Below are 23,458 nucleotides of genomic sequence, written 5' to 3'. Positions count from 1 at the left end.
AAGTCTGTTCTATACATCTGTGTCTCTTTTTCTGTCTTGCATATAGGGTTATCGTTACTATCTTTCTAAATTCCATATATATGCGTTAGTATACTGTATTGGTGTTTATCTTTCTGGCTTACTTCACTCTGTATAATGGGCTCCAGTTTCATCCATCTCATTAGAACTGATTCAAATGTATTCTTTTTAGTGGCTGAGTAATATTCCATTGTGTATATGTACCACAGCTTTCTTATCCATTCAAAGAGAGACACTTTTATTACTCGAGTTACCACAGTCCTTAAGTCAGAGAAGAAAATATATTTGGCATAGGCTTACAGAAAGAACAGAATAGTAAGAAAGTGCTAAACAAAGAAGTGAAAGTGTCAGTCACGCCTGACTCTTTGCGACACCATGGACTGTAATCTGCCATGCTCTCTGTCCATGGAATTCTCCAGACAAGAATACTGGGAGCCATTCCCTCCTCCAGGAGATCTTCCTGACCCAGGGATGGAACCCAGGTCTCCTGCATTGCAGGCAGATTCTTTTCCATCTGAGCCACCAGGGCAGACACTAACAAAGAAGCAATAGCTACATTGAAGCTAAAGTGTCTTAGAGTCCAAGAAATAGAAAAAGCACTAAGTTAAGCAAGACACAAATATGGGTTCCTCTTAGAACAAGATAGATGTAAATAAATGATTGTGAATTTCGGAAAGATACTTAATGGGACAAAGATAATTATTATTAAGTTTTTAACTTACAGGTTGGGCTGTGTTTTAATAATTGTTTGAGAATAAATGCCTTTGGTCTCAGAGTGTAATTTCTCTCTCAAACATGTATTCAACAAATATATGAATGCCTTACATGGGCCAGATTCTAGTGCTGTCATAGCAAGCAAAATGACATGGTCCTTTCGTTTTTGGAGCTTATACAATTTTGTGGCATTTGTCAAATAAAAATATCAAGATTTATTTGTGGTTTTTTTTTTTCTTTTCCTATCAGTCTTCTTCCACAGGTTTGAGCTTAGAGCAGAATTTTTATCTCTTTTTACTCACTGATGTCACCTTGTAGAACACCTGGTAGACATGCAAATATTTCTTAAGTGAATAATTGATTAGTTGGGAAGATACATTAAAAATTATACATGATTAATTAGAATTGTGATAGTGCTCCAAGGAAAGTACTATATAATATAAAGCATGTAACAATGGTTCTGGTCTAAGCTAAAGTCAGATTAGAATATGAACTTTAAATCTGAGGCAGTGATTCTTCCCCCACTCCCCCCAGCTTTTTTGTGGTATAATTGACAAACGTATATATTTAAAGTACACAATGTGATGATTGGACATATGTATACTTTGTGCACAGTCAGGTCAATTACCTGTTACCTCACATAGTTAACTTTTTTGGTGTGTGTGATGAGAAAGCTTAAAATCTACTTTCTTAGCAAATTTCAAGTATGCAACACAATATTACAAACTATAGTCATGATGCTGTACATTAGATGCCCAGAGCTTGTTCATCTTATAATGGAATGTGTATACTCTTTGATTAACAGTGCTCCATCTCCACTTACACTCCCATCCCTGGTAACCACCATTCCACCCTCTCTTTCTCTGAGTTTGACTTACTTTCTTTTTTTGTCAGATTCCACATATAAAGGAGATCATCCAGTTTGTTTTTGTCTGCTAATTTTACTTAGCATATTGTCCTTAGATTCATCCATGTCTTTACAGAGTTCCCTTCTTTTCATGCCTGAATGATATTCCATTCTCAGTCCAAGTCATGTCACATCTTCATCTGTTCATCCACTGATGGACACATAGATTGTTTCCTTAGTACATTTGGCCGCTGTAAACAGTGCTGCAATGAACACACAGGTTCACATATTTTCTTGAGAGAGTGATTTTTGTTTCCTTTCAGTATGTACCTAGAAGTGGAACTGCTGGATCCTGTGTTCCATTTTTAATTTTTTGAGGCCCCTCCATACCGTTTTCCATAGTGGCTGCATTACATTCCCACCAACAGTACACAAGGGTTCCCTTTTTTCCACACCCTCCCCAACACTTACATTTTGTCTTTTTGATGACAGCCATCCTAACAGGAGGCTTCTCAGGTGGTGCTAGTGCTAAAGAACCTGCCTGCCAATGCAGGAGCCTCAAGAGACAGAGATTCGATCTCTGGGTCAGGAAGATCCCCTGGAGGAGAGCATGGCAGCCCACTCCAGTATTTTTTCCTAGAGAATCCCGTGCACAGAGGAGCCCGGTGGGCTACAGGCCATGGTGTCGCACAGAGTCAGATATGACTGCAGTGGCTTAGCACATCCTAACACATGTGAGGTGATATCTCATTGTGGTTTTGATTTACATTTCCCTGATGATTATTGATGTTTAGTACCTTTCATGGTCCTGTAGTCATTTGTGTATATCTTCTTTGGAGAAATGTCTATTCAGTTCTTCTGTCCACTTTTTAATCAGATTGTTTTTTGCAATTGAATTATGTGAGTTCTGTATGTATTTTGGATGTTAACCTCTTCTCAGATACATGGTTTGTGAATATTTTTATAGATTGCTTGGTCATTGCTGGTTTTCATTGCTCTGCAGAAGCAAAGTTTGATGTAGTCCCACTTGTTTATTTTTACATTTGTTTTCCTGTGCTTTTGGTGTTATATCTAAAAAAAATTGTTGCCAACACCAATGTCAAGGAGCTTTTCCGCTTTGTTTTCTTCTAGGAGTTTTAGGGTTTCAATGATTTTTTTTTTTAAACCAAGATTTTAAGAATATGTAGACATTATCTAGACATGTTTTGGAGGCAAGAATGGGAGGTTGGAATGTGTTGTAGGCTGAATTCCTGAGTTGGGATACAGTATGGCTTTTTCTTAGAGTTTGAGTTTTGGCAGGCTTGGAGATGGGCTGGTGGGTAGCATGGTACCAAATGACATACTAACTTCTTCAATCATGTACTGAAATACTGAACATTTGTAGTAAAAACAGTAATATCATTATAATATTAGCAACTACAATAGAAAAACTTAAATGTTAATTTTAAAATATTTTTAATCTGATACTTGATGATAAGTTGTTTCAATTAATTTGAAAATGAAACTTTGTCTTCCATCTGTGTACTGATATTCTCTGTTTCTACCTCCAAATGTTTTTGTTTTAATTTATGCCCACATATCCAAGTTAGCATATCCAAAAATGAACTCCTTTTATAGTTACCAATCATATAAGACAAAATTGAAAAATAAAAAAACACTTCATGGATTTTCTGTCTCAGTGAATGTTTGTTCACTCAGTTTCTCAAGCCAGAAATCCCACCTTAAAATGATGAAACTCTGTCACCATTTAATTGTTTTTTCCATTTAATTGTATTATATGACTCAAAGGCATTCTTTTTTTTTTTCTTAGCTATACTTCTCCCTAAACTTACATTCTTGTTTTCTCTGCTGTATTTTTGCCGGTTTTCTGACCATTTTAAGCCTTATTCATTTTTCCTCATGTTAGTCTGTGTGCCACTTGCTGCTTGAGTGATCTTTTCTGAATGCAGAGCTAATCCTAATCCTGTCCTTTGACTACTTAAATGCCTGCCGTGGCTCATTTGGCTTCCAGGATAAAAATTAACTACTTGGCAAAATGTGTTAGGCCCTTCAGTATCCATGTCATGTGCCTCTCTCCAGGCTTTTATATTACCCTTCTTTCAAATCACATTCTTTATTTTTATCATACCTTTTTAACTTCTAGACATGCTGTTTGAATTAATTGAAATGTAATAAAATTTAAAAAATCAGTTTTTCATCACCTGTTTGGATAGCACAAACACAGAACATTTTCGGTCATTATATAAAGTTTCATTGGGTAGTGCTGTATTCAAGCATACAGTATTAAGCTTTCTTTTCCCTATCTAGGCATGCTGCTCTCCTTTGCTAAATGTGTAATATGCTTTTCCTTGTTTTGCCCAGCTAATTCCCAGTCTTCCATTAAGACTCAATTTGGATGTCCTCATTTCTGGAAAACCTCTGACACCACCTTTCCCTGTCTCTTTCACCTCCAAAGTCTGAATTCTTGCCTTTTGCTTTAATGTTTATTACATTTAAATTCAGCAGTCAGTATTTGAAAGCAGGATTCTAGCAGATACAAAGTATTGAAATTTTGTATAAACTATAGTTTTAGTCAGTATAGTTTTATAGTGAATGTAGTGCGTGGATTTACCACCATGGAAGTAAAGATATACTTAAATAGATTTATCATCCCAGTACTTACTGAAGATGCACTTCATTAAATAATTGTGACCTTAGGAAAAGATAGTCAGTTGGCATGTTACATAGGTCAGAGTTTTCTCTACTTGAATGAGAATTACATACATTTAATTAGATTTTTAAAACATAGAATTGAATCTAGCAACTCAAGAATTTGAAGATATATTTACAAATGGAAAAGCTTTGTATAAGATGTATTTCATTATAGAAATATAGTATTAAATTTTTAGATATCAGATCAACTTTAATAATTTGCATTATGATAATCAGAGTCAGGAATGCAAAAAGCATCAGTATGGGTACCTCCCCTCACTCAAGTTTACAGTATTGTTACTTATCAGCAAGTTTTATCGCTGCTCTACTTTAATTCCCCATTACTACTCACCATCACTTGGTATGCTCCAAGTGATGCATCATTAGTTCAGGTATACCTCTATTTGACCAGAATGAGGAAGGATTAGTTTCAGCATAGTCTTAGACCTTCAGAATGGTACTAGTGAGCCAAAGATAATATAGGAAAGGAAAATGTGACCTTTTGTGGGGAGACTTCAGATTTTTGCCCAGAGCTTGTCTTTTGCAGGAGTGGGACAAAATACTCATTCTTCTTGCTTATTTGTAATAGATTTGGTGACTGTATTTTCCAAACCAGATTTCTTCTAAAGAGAGATGGGTTTTTTGTTTTGGTTTCTGTTCGCTTGAGATTTTGTTAACCTATTCAGAAATATGAGACCATCATTGAATAAGTTTGCATGCCAAATATTAGAATACCACTATATGGCTTATGGAGACAATGGATTTCTCAAGATACTTCCGAATTCAAATGTTCAAATTTAAAAGATCAAACTATCCGAACCCTGGTTACCTGAACTCAGTTTAGTTACACTTGAGTTTGGAAAGGCTTCATTGAAAAAACTTAGGTCTTTAAATTGTGTGGCACAAATAAGCAAAACAGACATTTAAAGATGAACAGATAATTAATGAGGAATGGTTTGATTAGGGATACTTTCTTAGATGACCTGGGCTTTAGTAGACAAAAGAAGGAATGGAAAGTGAAAGGTAGAGGTCTTTCGAGGAAAAGAAAAAGGAATGAACGTTGTTTGTGAAGTAGTGCTGAGACAGGGTAAGAACACCTGACCAGAATAGAAGATGAGGAGTGAATATATATATATATATATATAGATGGTGATTTCACCTATCAGGGAAGGGATTGAGATCATGTGATGAACTCTCCTATAAAATCTCATTCATACGAACATACCACATTGTCCTTACTTATATTAATATTTGACTTCTCATACTTTTAGTCTCAAAAACTTTTTTTTGAAAAGTTTTTCTGTGTATATTTGTATCATACTTTTGCTTTCAAGTCTTTGTTCTATTTCTGTTCAAAATGGTTTTTATTTTTGAAGTTCATGTATCAAATTTAGTATTCCACCGCCATGCAGAAAGCTGTTATCTTTCCACATCCATTGATTACTGTGACATCTGACTTTCAGTCTTCTGTATTTGCTCTAAGCCCTGACATCATTCATGTTGACTTTATTTTTGATGAGGATAACCTATCAAGCTGTATAACCTCAGTTATAACTGTATAACTACAGTTCATCTAGTTCTTAATAATGACTCCCACCTTTCTCTGCTTCAGAAATCATCTATAGCATATTTAACATGTTTTGGTGAGGTTTCTTTTTTTGGCTGCCCCAGACAGCTTGCATATATGTTCACTCAGTCATGTCTGAGTCTTTGTGACCTCGTGGACTGTAGCCCACCAGGCTCTTCTGTCTGTGGGGTTTTCCAGGCAGGAATACTGGAGTGGGTTCCCATTTCCTCCGCTAGGGGATCTTCCTGACCTAGGGATTGAACCCGAGTCTCCAGCATCTTCTGCATTGACAAGAACATTCTTTACTACTGTGCCATCTGGGAAGCCCTGTGCCATGCAGCTTGCAGAATATTAATTCACTGATAGGGAATCGAACCCATGCCCCCTGCAGGGAAAGTACAGAGTCCTAACCATTGGACTGCCAGGAAAGTCCCATTGGCCAGGCTTATTAAGGTATGATTTACAGAGCATAGTTCTGACACCCTAAGAGTTGGCCAACCAACTCCTCAGCATTCAATATATACAGTAGTTCCACCATACTCAAAGTTCTTTTATGCCCCCTGATAGTCCTCTCCTTACCTGCTCCCAGGCACTAGGAACCATTGATCTGATTTTGACCCTATAGTTTTGCTATTTCCTGTGTGTTATATAAATGGAATCATACAGTATGTACTTTTGATTCTGGTTTCCTTCACATAATGATATGCATTTGAGATATATTCATGTTGTTGCATGTATCAATGGTTTATTGCTTTTGCTTCATAGTGTTCTCTTATATCAGTTTATCCATTCAGCACTGAGTAGCTGTGAATGAAACTCTACAAAACTTGTGTACAGATTTTTGTATGAACATAGTTTTCATTTCTGTTGGTTAAATATCTAGCAGTGAGATTGTTGGATCATGTGCTAGTGTGTGTTTAGCTTATTAGAAACTGTCAAATTGTTTTCCAAAGTAGTTATGCCACTTGGCATTCCATACTGTAGTTTATGAGAAATCCAGTTGCTGTGCATCCCTACTAGCATGTGATATTAGCCACATGATACCTACATTCTAGTAGGTATGTAGTGATGTTTTATTGTGTTTTTAATTTGCATATCAATGATAAATGTAAGTACCTTTCATATGCTAATTTGCCATCCCTTTGTCTTCTTTAGTGATTTGTCCTGTACCCTTTTTAAAAAATATTTAAGGGGTTTTCTCAAGAGTTCTCTATATTTTCTATATATAAATTCTTTATCAAATATGTTATTTGCAAAAATTTTACATATGCTGTTAACCAGTATTTTTACTTTGGTCAGTTATCTTTTAGAGCAATTAAAACTGGGAAACTTATCTTTGTAAAGATTAAAGTATAGTTGATTCACATTATTGTGCTAATTCAGGTGTATAGCAAAGTGATTCCGATGTGTGCATATGTGTGTGTGTTTATGTATATTCAGATTCTTTTCCGTTATGGATTATTCCAAGATATTGAATATGGTTCCCTGTACTATACAGTGAATCCTCATTGTTTATTTTCTACATAGTAGTGTGTTTCTCTTTATCTCATACTCCTAATATATCCCTCCCCCTTTCCCCTTACCATAAGTTTTTCTTCTATGTCTTTGAATCTGTTTCTGTTGTGTAAATAAACTTATTTGTGTTATTTTTTAGATTTCATATTTAAGTAATACCATGTGATATTTATCTTATGATTGTCTCGAGGTCCGTCCATGTACTGCAAATGGCAATATTTTATTCTTTATTCCTGTGTGTGTGTGTATACAACATCTTTACCCATTCATCTGTTGATAGACACATAAGTTGCTTGCCACGTCTTGGATGTTTTAAATAGTACTGCTATGAACAGTGGGGTGCATGTATCTTTTCAAACTGAGTTCTCATCTTACCCAGCTATATGTCCAGGGGTAGAATCGCTGGATCGTATGATTGCTGTACTTGTAGTTTTTTAAGGAACCTCCATACTGTTTTCCATGTTTTTTTTTTTAAACTGAAATTCTTTCAGCTAATATGCATTTGTGAAGGCAACCTGTATTATAGGATGAAAAATGATGTTTATATATTGAAAAAGAGGAGAAATTCTGGCAGAACACCATATAAGGGTGAGCCCCAAAGGGGAAACATGGTTTAAGAAATTAAAATGGCCACTTAGTTTTTGTTTTTTCCTCCCAGAAATGTAAGTAGTTAAGAGTTTGTATTATGGAAATACTAGTTGCTTTACTAGATCTCTTTCTTAGCAAAGTTTTTAGCATTGCTCTATCTTATCACTAAACAGGAAAATCAGTTGACTTGGAACTATAAACCAAATAATACCTTTATGAGCCTCACTGAATCACCCTAGAAAAACTGACTTTTGAAGGTGCTAAAGCACCTGCCAAGATGCAGCATACACAGCTTTCCAGGTTGTGTGACCATTTTGTATGTCTTCTTTGAAGAATTGTCAGTTTAGGTCTCCTGCTCATTTTTTTGATAGGGTTTTAGTTTTTTTTTCGTATTAAGTTGTATGAGTTGTTTTTATATTTTGGAAATTAAGCCCTTGTCAGTCACATCATTTGCAAATATTTTCTTTCACTCTGTAGGGTGTCTTTGCATTTTGTTTGTGGTTTGCTATGCAAAATCTTTCAAGTTTGACTTGGTCCCCTCAAATGGGAAATTTTCTTTTACATTTCTTTTCCTCTTTATCCATTTGGGGGAATCTTCACTTCTTTCTATAGATCCAGATGTCTGGGTTGTAACATATTCTTCTGCCTGAAGAATTTTCTTCCACATTTCTTATAGTGCAGGTCTTCTGGTAATCTCTCAGTTTTTGTCTGTCTGAAATGTTTTTATTTCACCTTTATTTTTGAAGGATATTTTTGTTAAGTACAAAATTCTGGGTTGATAGTTTCAGCCCTTTAAAGGTGTCACTCCATTGTCTTCTGTGTTGCAGAGTTTTGGATGTGAAGCATGCTATAATTTTCATCTTTCTTCTTGTGTATGTAGGGTATTTCCAGTTCTGTTTAACATCAAGTGGAGGCCTTAGGCAAAATAATAAAATTAAAGAGCGGGGAAGCACAGTGATTCGAAAGGACTTACAGTTGTAGTTTTCCATAGGCATTTGTATATAATAATATAAGATAATCCATATGTATATTATTAAAACTATCAGAAAAGTATAATAAGTTTATTGGATATAATTTGGCTACATCCATATACCAAAAAGAAACAAGTGTTTTTTTTTTTTTTCTTTTGAGTTGACATTTTTAGTTAATCATAGAGACTATAAGCAAGAGTAGCTCCAATAAATGATATGCTGAACCTTTGTTAAGAAAGTCATTGAGTGATATTAGGAATATTTTTTAAAATCATCAAATAGTAATCCTTTAACACATTGTGATATTCACTCAGGAGTAGACAAATAATGGGGAGCCTAAAAACAGATACAAAAAAGATTGATAAATTGGACTCAAAAGTTACAAACCTTTGTGCTTCAGAAGACAACATTATGAAAGTGAAAAGACAACCCACTGACTTGTAGAAAATATTTGCAGATACATCATATATCTGATAAGGACCCTATATCCATATGAGCTTTTGTAGCTCAATAATGAAAAGGCAAATGACCTCAACTAAAATATAAGCAGGTACTTCTCTGGTCCAGTGGTTGAGACTCTATACTTCAAATGCAGGGGGCATGGATTCAATCCCTGGTCTGGGTACTAGAATCTGCAGCCACATAAATACTTAAAAAAAATAAATAAGCAAAGGATTTGAGTAGACATTTTACTGAAGAACATATTTGAATTACCAATAATACAGTGTGCATGCTCAGTCGGGTCTCCCTCTTTGTGACCCTGTGGACTGTAGCCCACCAGGCTCCTTTGTCCATGGAATTTTCCAGGCAAAAATACTGGAGTTGGTTGCCATTTCCTACTCCAATAAGCACATCAATAAGATGTTCAATATCATTAGTCACTAGGAAAATGAGATACTACTTCATACTCACCAAAATGGCTATAGTTGAAAAAACAAGTGGTAAGACTGGAGAAATTACTAGTGGGAGTATATAAAAATGGTCTAGTTACTTTGCAAAACAGTTTAGTGGTTTCCTAAAATGTTAAACCTAAAAATACCATATAGCCTAGAAATTTCATTTCTATGTGTACCTACCCAATAGAAATGAAAATATATGTCCACAGATGTACATAGTAGCATTATTGACAATAAGCCAAAAATGTGAAAACAGTCCATCAGCTATCACATGGATGTACAAATGTGGTGTGAAGTAATAATACGTGCTGCAACATAAATGAACATCACAGACACTGAGATGATACCTGATGGTAGTTTTGGTTTTTATTTCTCCAATAATGAATTGTGTTGAGCATTGTTTCATGTGTTTGTTGACCATCTATATGTCTGCTTTGAAGAAATGTCTATTTAGATCTATTACCCATTTTTTGATTGGTGGTTTTTCTTTTTTATGTTGAGTTGCATGAGCTGCTTGTATACTTTGGAGATTAATCCTTTGTCCGTTGCTTTTGCAAATATTTCCTCCCATTTTGAGGGTTGTCTTTTAGTCCGCTTTATGGTTTTCTTTGGTGTGCAAAAGTTCTTACAGGACTTTAGAACAAGGATAAAGAGGAGCATTTTATAATAATGATGAAGTCAATTCACAAAGGAGACATAATGTTAAAAATGCATTAATATCAGAGATTCAAAATATATGACACAAAAACTGATAGAACTTAAAAGAGAAAGATGAGACAGAAAACCAATAGAAATATAGAAGACTTAAACAACATTTTGTCAGCTGGACCTAAATGACATTTATAGTACATTCCCCCCAACAACTGCAAATACACATTCTTTTCAAGTGTTCATAGAATATTCACTAACACAGTATATCATATGCTACCTGGAAATTAAGTCTCAATAAATTTAAAATGATTATAACCTAACAAAGCATGTTTTATGAACACAAGGAATTCAGTTGGGATTCAGTAACCAATTTCTGTAAAATTCCCAAATATTTAGAAATTAAACAGTACATGATATAACCTGGGCACATAAGGCACCATAAGTGAAATTACAAACATTTTTAACTGAATGAAAATGAAAAGATAATTTATCAGAGTTTATGAGATTGATCTAAAGTAGTGAGTAAGGAGAAATGTACAGTTTCAGATGTTTTTATTAGAAAAGGACAAAAGTCACTTATCAGTGTTCTAAGCTTTTACCTTAATAACCTAGAAAGGTAAGTGCAAAGATAAGTAAAAAATAATTATAGGGAAGAATATAATAAAGGTAGGGTAGAATAAAACGACAGAAAAAGGTGGACAATAAAATTATTGAAACCATAAGTGGTATTTTGAAAAAATCAGTAAAATTGCTAAAATTTTGGCCAGAGTGATCAATAAAAAAAGTAGAGCAGGTAATTAAACTGATACAGAGAATGAAAGAGGCGTATCACTGCAGATTGTACAGAAAATAAAATGGTAGTATGAAAATCTTTTGAACAATTTTAGACAAATATTATAAATTGTAAGATGCAAACAACCAAAACTGATCAATTAAGAAATACATAACTTGAATAGGTTTCTGTTGAATTAGAAAACAGCATTCATAATGTAAAACTTTGCTGAAAAGAAACTCTAGGTCTGGTTTCCGGTTAGTGAATAGATACTACTTTATACAAACTCAGAAAATAGAAAAGGATGGTTCATTTCCCAGTTTGCTTTATGAAGCAAGTATAACTCTGTTGCCATAACAAAATAAAGACATTTCTATAGAAAGAATGCTTAAAATCATTATTCATCAAGGAATTGCAAATTACAGCCACAATTATATGCCCATACATATTTATTAGAGGGCTAAAGTTAGAAAATTGACAGTGCTATATGTTGATAAGGATGTGGTGCAACTGAATCTCTCAATTACTGGTGGGAATGTCAGTGAATACAGCTGTTTTGCAAAACAGCTGTTCAGTTCCTTGAAGTATTAACAACCAAAACAATCTTACCACTCAGCCCAGAAATAACATTTTATTCAAGAGAAATGATAATGTTTATTCACAAAGACTTTCAAACACTCAAATGTCCATCAACATGAGACTTAATAAACAGGTTGTCCTGTATCCATAGAAAGTAACAGTACTGTTAATACATGCAAGAGCATGGATAAATGTCATTAATGGATTGCTGAGCAAAAGAAGCTAGACCCAAAACAATATATGCTTTGATTCCATTTATATGCAGCTATAGAAAAGACAGGTCTAATGTATAATGACAGAAAATAGGTTAGTGTTTCTTTGGGCTTTGGGTTGTTCCAGAAAATTTAGTCAGATGGCACAAAGATACTATTTTGAGTTGATAGAAATATTCTATGCTTGATTGTTTTTAGTTAAATGAGAGTATGCATTTATCAAAATTTATTGAACTTTATTTTTAAAAATTGGTGCATACTATTGTATGACAGTTTTATCTCTATAAAATTGACTGTAAAAAATCAGGATGTGTTTGTCAGTTGATTGTGCAATAGATGGAACTTGTGAAGTGAATATATATATATATGTAGTAGAAGAAATTAACCAAATGCAGTTAAGAAAAGAGAAAGAAAAGTAAAATATAGGAGGGAGAGAGAGCAGCATGAAAGTATATTGAAGTATATTGTGAGAACAACTTAGATACTTTTGATGGGAGTCTTAGGAAAGGTGTTAACAACAGCTATTTAGTAAAGGAGGTACTTAAGGCAGAGGGAAACTATTCCTAGATCAGTACTCTGAGATATGATAAGTAATAAAGAGCAGAGACAGTGGTAAATGTGTGCGCAAATGTAAAAGGTCATAATGTTTAATGAAATATATAGAGCAGTAGCATAAATTGGAAGGAGGTCTATGTCATGGAAGGATGAGTAAGGATCTGATTAATGTTAGACCTATATCCTAATTTCTGGGATAATGTCAAAAAGAATAAAAATAGAAGGCATAATTTTCATACTGATAGAGGAAAAAGAAAAGTGATAAATATTCAGTAAATTCCAAAGTTTGCAAGAAAGGTGAAAAAATAAAGCTTGATACAATAGAACAAAAACAGATAAGGAATTTAAACTCAAATATAAACTCTTATTACTGAATTTTGGCAAAATGTTATAGTATTTTAAAAAAATAGAAATTACATGTTATTTAATGATACAGAAAGGTTGTAAAGAAATAATTGAAAAAGACAGTAGGGAGATAAAAATGTTTTATAAGTGTATAAAAAGGCCATGTAGTCAAATGCAAAAATCATTACTAGAAATAAAAAGATTTGCTTCATAATACATAAAGTTCTGTTCAGCAGGATGATATAACAATTATAAAGTTATAAGCACTTTATAACATAGCCTCAAAAACTTGTAAAGCAGTATTTTGAAGAAATACAGAAGAAATAGACAGAGCCACAATTTCATAGAAGATTGTACTTACTTTTCTCAACAATTGATAGAAAAAAACAGGCATGAAAACCCAAAACTTACAAGGTTGATTAAAGAGCACAATGCTGCATCCAGCAGTTTTAGAGTACACATTCTTTTCAAGCGTATGTAGTGAATTTTCAAAAATTATATGTTGACCATAAAAAGTCTCAGAAAATTTCAAAGGATTGAAATTATGTTGGACATTTTCTTTTACTACAGTATAATTACATTATACATATCTATAAAAAGGGTACACTGTATATTTGGAAATCTAAAAAGAAGTCATAATGGAAATTAGGAAATACTTAGATTGAATGATGAGAAAATATGACATACTGAAAATTGCGGAATGCAGCTTATTAGATGGAAATCAACAACTTTAAATGCATGTGTTAGAGAAAAAGGCTCAAAGTAAGTGAGCTAAATCCATTTCAAGAAGAAAAAGTTAGAGCAAAATAAAATAAAGGGGAGGAGGAAATAAAAACAGAAACAGGAATTAATGGGTAAGAAAACAAACATGCAATAGAGAAGATCAAGGAATCAAAAAAGAATTCTTTTTAAATATTAAAAAAAGAGAAACTTTTAATGAGCTCAGCTGAAGAAAAAGAAAAATAACTAACCAACATGTGGAATGAGAAGCAAAAAGGACATGACTGCCAATACCGTTGACATTAAGATGGAAACATACAAGGAAATATCTTAATGCAAATAAATTGGAAAATATAGTTGAAATGGGCAAGTTCCCAGAAAACTATGACTAATGTAAGAAATAGAATTTGTGAATAGTCCTTTATCACAGCTGTCCCCAGCCTTTCTGGCACCAGGGACCATTTCATGGAAGACAATTTTTCCGTGGATGGGGCTGGAGTGGAGTGAATGGTTTCAGAATGATTAAGTGAATTACATTTATTGTGCACTTTATTTCTGTTATTGTTGTGTTGTGCTATATAATAAAATAAATTATACAGCTCACCATAATGCAGAATCAGTTAGAGTCCTGAGCTTGTTTTACTGAGCTCAGTTGATAATGTGAGTGATGGGTAACAGCTATAAATACAGATGAAGATTTGCTCACTCACCTACCCGGCCACTCACCTCCTGCTGTGTGGCCTGGTTCCTAACAAGCCATGAACTGGTAGAGGTCCATTGCCCAGGGGTTGGGGACCCCTGCTTTATCGGTGAAGTAAATTTGATCAGTGATAAGTGCTTCAGAAAGACTTTATTTCCAGTTGGCATCTCTGGCATATTGTTTTAAATGTTCAAGCAAGGCATCCTATATTTCTTACTATTTTCTCAGAGAAGAGGAAAAGAAAGGACATTGACACTCATTTTTTGAGGGTAGCATAACATTCATATAAATACTTGATCAAGTACAAAGGAAGTTTACAGACTAGTCTCATTAGTGACCATAGATGCCAAAATTTGAAAAGGCTAATCAAGAAACCCAGCAAATATATCTCATGATAATGTTGGATTTTCCCAGGAATAGGTGTTTTATTCAATGTAATTCACTGTATCACTATATTAAGAGATTTAAGAAAGAAGAAGGACATGGTTATTTCAGTAAATTCAAAATAAATTTGGTGAAAAGTGAAAGTGTTATTTACTCAGTCGTGTCCGACTCTTTGCGACCCCATGGACTGTAGCCAACAAGGCTCCTTTGTTCATGAAATTCTTCAGGCAAGAATACTGGAGTGGGTTGCTATTTGCTTCTCCAGGGGATCTTCCTGACCCAGGAATCAAACCCAGATCTCATGCATTGCAGGTAAATTCTTTACTGTCTGAGCTACCAAGGAAGTCATAGGGTTAAGAAGTTAATTTGGAAAGTGAAAGTGTTAGTTTCTCAGTCGTGTCCAACTCTTTGTGACCCTATGGACTGTAGCCCACCAGGCTCCTTTGTTCACCAAATTCTTCAGGCAAGAATACTGGAGTGGGTTGCCATTCCCTTCTCCAAGGGATTTTCCTGACCCAGGGACCAAACGCGGATCTACTGCATTGTAGGCAGATTCTTTACCATCTATAGGTAAAGTCAAATTTTATTCTCACCTGTAAAAAATGAGAAAGAAAGAAATTTTGTCATTTGTGACAAGGTGGATGGACTTAGAAGGTATTGTGGTTTGTGAAATGAATCAAACAGAGCAAGACAAATACTTATCTTTTCACTTATAAATGAAATCTAAAAACTAAAACAAATTGACAAATATAGCAAAACAGACTTACAGATATAACAAACTACTAGTTACCAGAGGGAAGAGGAGTGAAAGAATGGGCAAAGTATGTGAAAGGGATTGAGCGGTACAAACTACTAGGTATGAAATAAATAAGTTATAGGATTGAAATCTATAGCACAAGTAATATAGTCCATATTTTAAAATAGCTTTATATGGAGTGTAGCCTATAAAAATACTGAATTACTGTGTCATATACCTGGAATACAATATTATAAATCAAATATAAACTGACTGATTGATTTGATAAAATTCAGTATCTTTGCATGGCAGGGAAACCCTTCTAGCAAGCTAGACATAGAATGAACTTCCTTAGTGTGATAAGCAGTATTTCTCTTAAAACAACAAACATACTTATTAATGATAAAACTTGGAATGCTTTCCCATTTAGGTCGGGTGTAAGTCAACAGTGCTTACTGCCACCACCAATTTTCAACATCATACTAAGGTCCTAGATAAGACAGTGAAGCAAGGGCCAGAAACAAGATAAGGATTAAAAAGGAACAACAACAAAAACAACCTACCATTATCTATAGATGATATATTTGTGTATGTAGAGCAGTAGTCATGAGTGGATGGGAGAGTTGGACTATAAAGAAAGCTAGTACCGAAGAATTGATGCTTTTGAACTGTGGTGTTGGAAAAGACTCTTGACAGTCCCTTGGACTGCAAGGAGATCAAACCAGTCAATCCTAAAGGGAATCAGTCCTGATTATTCATTGGAAGGACTGATGTTGGAAGCTGAAACTCCCAATACTTTGGCCACCTGATGTGAAGAACTGACTCACTGGAAAAGACCCTGATGCTGGGAAAGATTGAAGGTGGGAGGAGAAGGGGACAACAGAGGATGACATGGTTGGATGGCATCACTGACTCAATGGATATGAGTTTGAGTAAACTCTGGGAGTTGGTGATGGACAGGGAGGCCTGGCGTGCGGCAGTCCATGGGGTCTCAAAGAGTCGGACGTGACTGAGCTGAACTGAAGAGCATTTCCAGATGAATTATTATAATTAGAGTTTAGCAATATCTTCAGATACAAAGTCAATATACAAACATCAACTGTGTTTCTATAAGCTCACAAAAAACAAAACTTTTTAACTAAAGGTATCATTTAATTTAGCACCAATGCTATGCAGTATACATAAATCTTAGCAGGCTATATGTAAGATCTTGATCGTTTGAAGAGCTGAGAAATCCAATAGAACAAGAATGTAAGTCCCTGTTTGCTTTCTTTTCAGACTTAAATCTAGGAAATATTCATGTTTAAATTCAGTATGCTTATCTAGGGAGGGCCTATACAGTTTGTCCAAAATACCACAGAATAGTATTCTAAAGTAGTTGTTTTGCGATATTACTTTTGGAGTAAATTGACCACAGAAAATGAATATCTTGTAAATAGAGATTTGGGGCTTGTTTCTTCTGAATCTTTTGTCTAATAGTAAGTCTTTTCTGTAAGCATTCTTGAAAGCATTCTCTGGTGGGAGTTCATTCACTTTTCTACCTGAACTTTCCACTGTGGGAACTAGCTCTGAATCATTTCACAGAAATTTTATTAAAGTACGTATTTACCAAGTATCATGGTAGCTATCTTACTTGGTAAAATTTTAAGACATTAGTTCTAAGATGCATCGTTTCTTCATAGTCTACTAAGTTAATGTCACTTTTTGACTGACATCATTGATTTTAACATGCATCTTGACTATAGAGATTTTTGTTTTTTAAAAACTTTTTATGATTTATGAAACATTCCTCTAGAAATATTTCTACTCTTTTATAGTTTAAAAATAACTGCATAGAAAATCTACTTTATAGTTCATTTTTCGGGTCTATCATGCTGTGTTTAGTTTTTTCCCTTCATAATTTAAGTAGTTCCTTTTCTTGTTTTCCCAGTTATTTTGCCATCTTGGCCATTTTCCTCTGGATGTCTTATAGTTTGTCAGTAACTTTCTTAATACTGTATATGATACAGACTTCAAAAAGAAAATTATAAAATCTTAGTAGATCCAGAAAGTAGTATACGCTGAATTTATGAACTAGAGTTTTGTTAATAAGATTTTCAGTAGTTTTTTCCTTCAAACAAGGCAAGATTATTTTTTAATTTTTGCAAGTAGGTTTAAATTGTAAGAATTTAAATTGTAGGTTTAAACTTTTTCCTTAAAACAAGGCAGAATGGTTTTATTTTTTATAAGTAGGTTTAAATTGTAAGAAATTGCAAGAATTTCTCCCTATTGACACTCATTTACTCACTTTTAAAATTGAAGTTAAAGATGCTACTTTTTAAAAAGTTAACATTTTTTCATAACCAGTGTAAACAGGATTGTAATACATGTCTTTTCCAGTTATTCTTTTTCTCTCTACAAAGTCGTTGCAAAACAAACCTGCCCATTATTTTAACCTGGGAATGTTTCAAAATGACAAAGAAGCTTACTTGTTTTAGAAGTGAATATTTACATTTGAATATTTATATATATATATATTTTTTACAATCATAATTCCTGATAGTAATTGTGTGACTTTTTACTATGTTTTATATATTCCCAGTTTAGCTTAATTCATCTAAAGGGAAACTGACACCTCATAGTGTGCTAAAATTATCAGATTGATGTAGAGTGTGGCTTCCTAGGTGGCACAGTGGTAAAGAATCCACCTGCCAGTGCAGGAGACACAAGAGACATGGGTTTGATCCCTAGGTCAGAAAGATCTCCTAGAGGAGTAAATGGTAACTCACTCTAGTATTCTTGCCTGGAAAATTCCATGGACAGAGGAGCCTGGTGGGCTACTGTCCATGGGGTCACAGAGTCAGATACAACTGAACGTGTGCGTGCTCACACACACACGCGCGCACACACACACACACACACACTCTCACTCTCACGTAGGGTTTATGGGTAAGCTTTTTTAGTAGCTAATATACTTTTCTCTCTTTAATAACACAGGTTTTGAGAGTATTTTAGAAGGGCTTTATGGACCACGGCTACGAAGAGACCTCAGTTTATTTGAAGGTAATAATTCTTAAATTCTATTTAAAAATTTTAATCTTCAGTTCATTTTACAAGTGAAAAATAGTTGTTTTATACTAGCGTTATATTAAAATGAATTTGTGATCTTGTTTAATTAGAAAATACTTTAAAATAAATGATCCAAATATTATTTCTGTTATTACATAATGTTATTAATATCACAACTTTAGTACACTATTTTAGTACAAAATAGGAAACAAAGCTTGGTTTTTAGCTTAATGATAAAATTTAACTTTTGTTATTTTAAACATTATGTTCCCTGACTTACTCTTAAAGAGGACTCAAAGGGGTTCAATTAGATAAATATCTCATTACTTACGATACGGGCAGCCTGGAACTCAGATTGTCGCTCGGAGGTATCCTGCTGTGTGTGTTCAAAGCTTTAATACCGTTTGTGTTTATTACAGCCTCCTCTTCCAAACACTTTAGCATAAATCCTGGTAGAAAATTTTGATCAATGCTATAATTGCTGTGATATAGTTTAGTTTTTTTATTTCTTGCTTGGAAACAGAGCATTATGAGAGGATATTTTTGTAGACATTGAAATTTTATAGTATAGCTCATTCACAAAATGGGCGATGTTAGTGTAGATTTTCTTGTTTGGTTTTGGTATAATTCTTTCTGAATCTCTTACCTGTTCAGTTTTATATGCTAACTCTGTTATCTTCTGTTCTCCTGGTACTTCCCATTCTGCAAAGACCCAAAGTATTTTGTGCAAATAAATCTTTTGAGTTGAGGGAGAGATAGTGATGTTAGGAGCAATCAAAAGTTTCCACTCATCCTCTCTCTCTCATTTTTTAATGTTGAGCAGAATAATTGAGTTATGAACCGTAGAGCTGAAATCTGTATCAAAGACCATTTGTGCCAGCCACCCATGTTCAGTCAGATGAATGATACCCATGTAGAACATGACTTTTAGGATGAAGACTCAAAAATGTGCCTGTTTTTTGTTGTTGTCGTTCTAGTGTTTTATCATTCTTATGGCTAAAATCTTTTTATATCTTTATTCATTTCTTATTTCATTTAGCATAGTTTAATACTGCATTAAATATTTTTACCTGATATATTTATAAGCAAAACTGGTTTTATTTTCACTTATTTTTCTGAGCATATAAATGAAGAAAGGAAAAAAAATCTAAAAAAACAAGTATTTAACATATGTTTGGTATTTCTTCAACTTTTCTTTTTAGACCTGCTGTCCTCATTCAGATCAGAAATAGCGTTATACTTAATTGCCTGCTGATAACCCAGATGTAACTTGTAACTCTTAAGCGTCTTGCTTCCCTGAATTTCATTTATCTTTATATAATTATAGAGGTATATATTTATGTTCCTTCAGAAATTAGTTGTTTTGTATATAAAGGGCAGAAAGTTCTAATGAAATAAAGTCTTATATTTTGTTTTTAGACTAGTATTTCCTTGGTATACAAGTAACACATGTTCACTTTTAGAAACTAGAAAATACAAATAAATCTGAAATAAAATATTACTCTTAGTTCCACGACCCCATAGATATCCTCTAACATTTGTATATAAATTTAAAATATATGTTTGGATGTAATTATTTTTCTATTAAAGTAGTACATACTGTGTGTACAGTGTGTATAGGTTTTTGTGCTTACTAATTTTGTTCACTAGTATATCATTTAGATATATGAAGTTCTGTATCATCATTTTTAATGGCAGAAAAGTATTAAATCATGTATCTGTGATAATTTAGTGGATTATACCTGTTGCTCATATTCATCCCATTTTTTCTTTTAATTCTGATAGATGTTGTACTTTATATCCTCTTTTGTGCTTTTTTTGATGGCAGGGTTTATAAAATTAGCTAAGCTGTGGAACTCAATCTTTTTCTCAAACACAGGCGCATATTGCTGTTGCCGTTTTTCACCCTAAATGTTTTTTCTTCCAGGTTTCTTCGGTAAAATCTTCCTTCTTTTCTTTACATTTTTGAATTTTTTTTTAAAAAAGGCTTCTAATCAAAGTTGCAGACTTAAGAGGGATGATACTAATTATAGTAATAAATCTATATGTGTGCAAGGGTAAAGAAGGACAGCCATATTATATATTGAAGGAAAGTTACAACACTGCTATCAAAGTGTAGAAGAGCCTTTGAAAAGGTTTGTGGAAGCTAATCCACTATAGACGTCTCCAGCTTTTTTCTTATACTCTTCTTAAATATTTGCTTTCTTTGTTCTTATCATTGTTTAAAATGGCTTAATATTTAGATGTTAGGATTACCAAGTGTAGATATTTCTCGTTATACAAATCTACATTCAGGAGGCACATTAGATGAGTGTATGTTTTTATCTAAATCATTGGAAATCTAAATCTTTGTTATTCACTGTCCAAAACACAGGTATCAGATTAATTAGTTAGCATGGGATCCTTATATATTACTCTAAATTATTTTTTACTATAAAATTAAGTGCATAGTATTTTTAGTTTGTAATACATTTAAGTTAAATAGACTGCATTGCCAATTTGCTACTATTTTGTGGAAAAATATGTTCTAAATTTCATACTGCTACCTTAAGAATCAACTCTGGTATACAGTGTGTTTTTTAATTTAAAGGTTTTTATCATATATATTTGTATTTTGAGGAGTTCATATTTTAATTCTTGAAATCTGTTCAGAGTTGCCTTCAAATCAAATGGTTTTGAAAGAAGCTTTTGAGTGTTCCTAATTTTTAATTTGTTGGAAACAGAAGTTCTAACTTTGTCTTCTTTTATCTCTTCTCACAACTTTTTGTCCTTTGGGGGAAAACATAACTAACTGCTTTTTGGAGTCAAGTCTCCAAAGAAACTTTGAATATTGTGAATTTTTTTGTACCCCCTGAAAAGTTCCCTATACTCTATGCCCCTCCCTCTTCTACCAACCCAAGATTCACTTATTCTGCTGTCACATGACTTCTAAGCAGAAATTCACCCTTGTTTTCTGCCTTAGTCAGTCCTTTCTCATGTCTTACCGGGAAACTAGTTTCTTTCATATGTAAGATTGTCTGATTTACTTGCCCTGACTATGGATATTTACTAATACATGAGAAGAGTACGGTAGGCATGTGTAAAGTGGCTGATAGATCCCATTGGTTTTTCTCTAGCTGTGCCCACATTTCAAAGAGAAATTATATCAAAGGTATGCAAGTGATTGCATGTTGGCCGGGTCCAGCTTACTGACTGTTTTTGAATGGCCTGTGAGCTAAGAATGGTTTTTATGTTTCTAAATAGTTGAAAAATATCAAAAGAAGATTTAATATTTTGTGACATGTGGAAACTATATGAAGTTCAAATTGAATGTCCAGTTAGTACAGTTTTATTGGAAACAGCCCCTCTCGTTTCTTGACATATTGTCTATAGCTACTTTTGTACTTCAACAGTAGATATGAATGGTTGTGACAGAGACCATATGACCTCCACAACCTAAAATATATATTTTCTGGCCGTTTATAGTAAAGGTTTGCTAATCCATGACTTATAACACTGACCAGCATTTAATATTTTTGGCTTAATATCTTTTTCTCCCCCTATTAGCACTATTGTGATTGAGCAAACAAAACTACCTTTTAGATTTATTGGGTAACATATTTTGAATGCTTATTTTGTGTTAGAAACCGTGATGAGCAGTGAGGAAAGAAAAATGAATGCATAGGATCTCTGCCTACTAGGAACTCATTGCTTAATAAATTAACTAAAAAAATGAATAGTTTTGTAATATGAATTGATGATTATTTATATTAAACCAGAGAACCTAGTACTATTTTATAGTTTAGTTATATAAGCTATAGTAGCTTTTCTCAGTGTGTTCACAAAGACTTATCCAAGTGTACAGGCATACCTCAGAGGTATTGCCAGTTCAGTTCCAGATCACTGCAATAAAGAGAGTAACAACAGAGTGAGTCTCATGAAATTTTGGTTTCCCAGTGCATGTGAACTTTTTGTTTTTTACAGTTGTGTTTACACTGTACCGTAGTCTATTGTGTGCAATAACATTATGTTTACTCTTGAATGTTTTGCAAGTCATAATTGTTTTGCTGGTAGAGGGTCTTGCATTGATGTTTATGGCTGCTGACTGATCAAGGTGGTGGTTGCTGTGGTGATTTCTTAAAATAAGACAACAATGAAGTCTGCCACATTGATTGTCTCTTCCTTTCACAATTTGTATCATTCATCACTATTTTATAGCCTATTACTCACAATAGAACTTCTTTCAGAATTGGAGTCAGTCCTCTCAAAACCTGCCATTGCTTTTACAGCTAAGTTTATATGATATTCTAAACCCTTTGTTATTTCAACAGTCTTCTGAGCATCTTCACCAGTAAATGCCATCTCAGGAAACCACTTTCTTTGTTCATTCATAAGAAGCACCTTCTTCTTATGATAAAGAAGTTTTATCATGAGTTTGTAATGATTCAGTCACATTTTCAGTTTTCACTTCTAATTCCAATTCTCTTGCTGTTTCCACACATCTGCAGCTACTTTCTCCACTGAAGTCTTGGAACCCTTCAAAGTCATCCATGAGAGTTGGAATCATCTGCTTCAAAACTCCTGTTAATGTTAATATTTTGACCTCTCCCTTTGAATCATTGATGTTTTTCATGGTGAATGGTGAATGGTGAATCCTTTTCAAAAATTTTCAGTTTACTTTGCCCAGATCCATCAGAGGAATCACTGTCTATGGCAACTATAACTTTATGAAATGTTTTTCTTAAATAATAAGAATTGAAAGTGGAAATGATTCCTGATCCATGGGCTGTGCAATGGCTATTGTATTAGCAGAAGAAAACAACATAACTCTCATTGTATACCTCCATCGGAGCTCTTGAGTGATCAGGCGCATTGTCAATGAGCAGTCACATTTACATTTTGAAAGGAATTTTTTTATTCTGAGTAGTAGATCTCAACAGTGAGCTTAGAATATTCAGTAAATCATGTTG

The 23,458-nt window shown here is 33.8% G+C and overlaps 1 protein-coding gene across 15 annotated transcripts in view; it reads left to right on the top strand.

Annotated features, from left to right (window-relative positions):
- Positions 1-23,458, top strand: part of LCORL (ligand dependent nuclear receptor corepressor like) — a 167,866-nt gene that overhangs the window by 28,583 nt on the left and 115,825 nt on the right. For all 15 annotated transcript variants that reach the window (XR_010659432.1, XR_010659431.1, XM_065907523.1 and 12 more), the window contains exon 2: positions 18,438-18,503. Coding sequence is in view for 11 of the 15 variants with exons in the window: in XM_065907523.1 (XP_065763595.1) it covers positions 18,438-18,503 (66 nt within the window). In the remaining 4 variants the exon portion in view is untranslated. The remainder of the gene's footprint in view (positions 1-18,437; positions 18,504-23,458) is intronic.

The sequence above is a fragment of the Muntiacus reevesi genome, chromosome 16, assembly GCF_963930625.1.
Source record: "Muntiacus reevesi chromosome 16, mMunRee1.1, whole genome shotgun sequence".
NCBI lineage: Eukaryota > Metazoa > Chordata > Mammalia > Artiodactyla > Cervidae > Muntiacus > Muntiacus reevesi.
The sequence above is the reverse complement of the archived record's forward strand: the minus strand, read 5'-3'. Positions and strand labels throughout refer to the sequence as shown.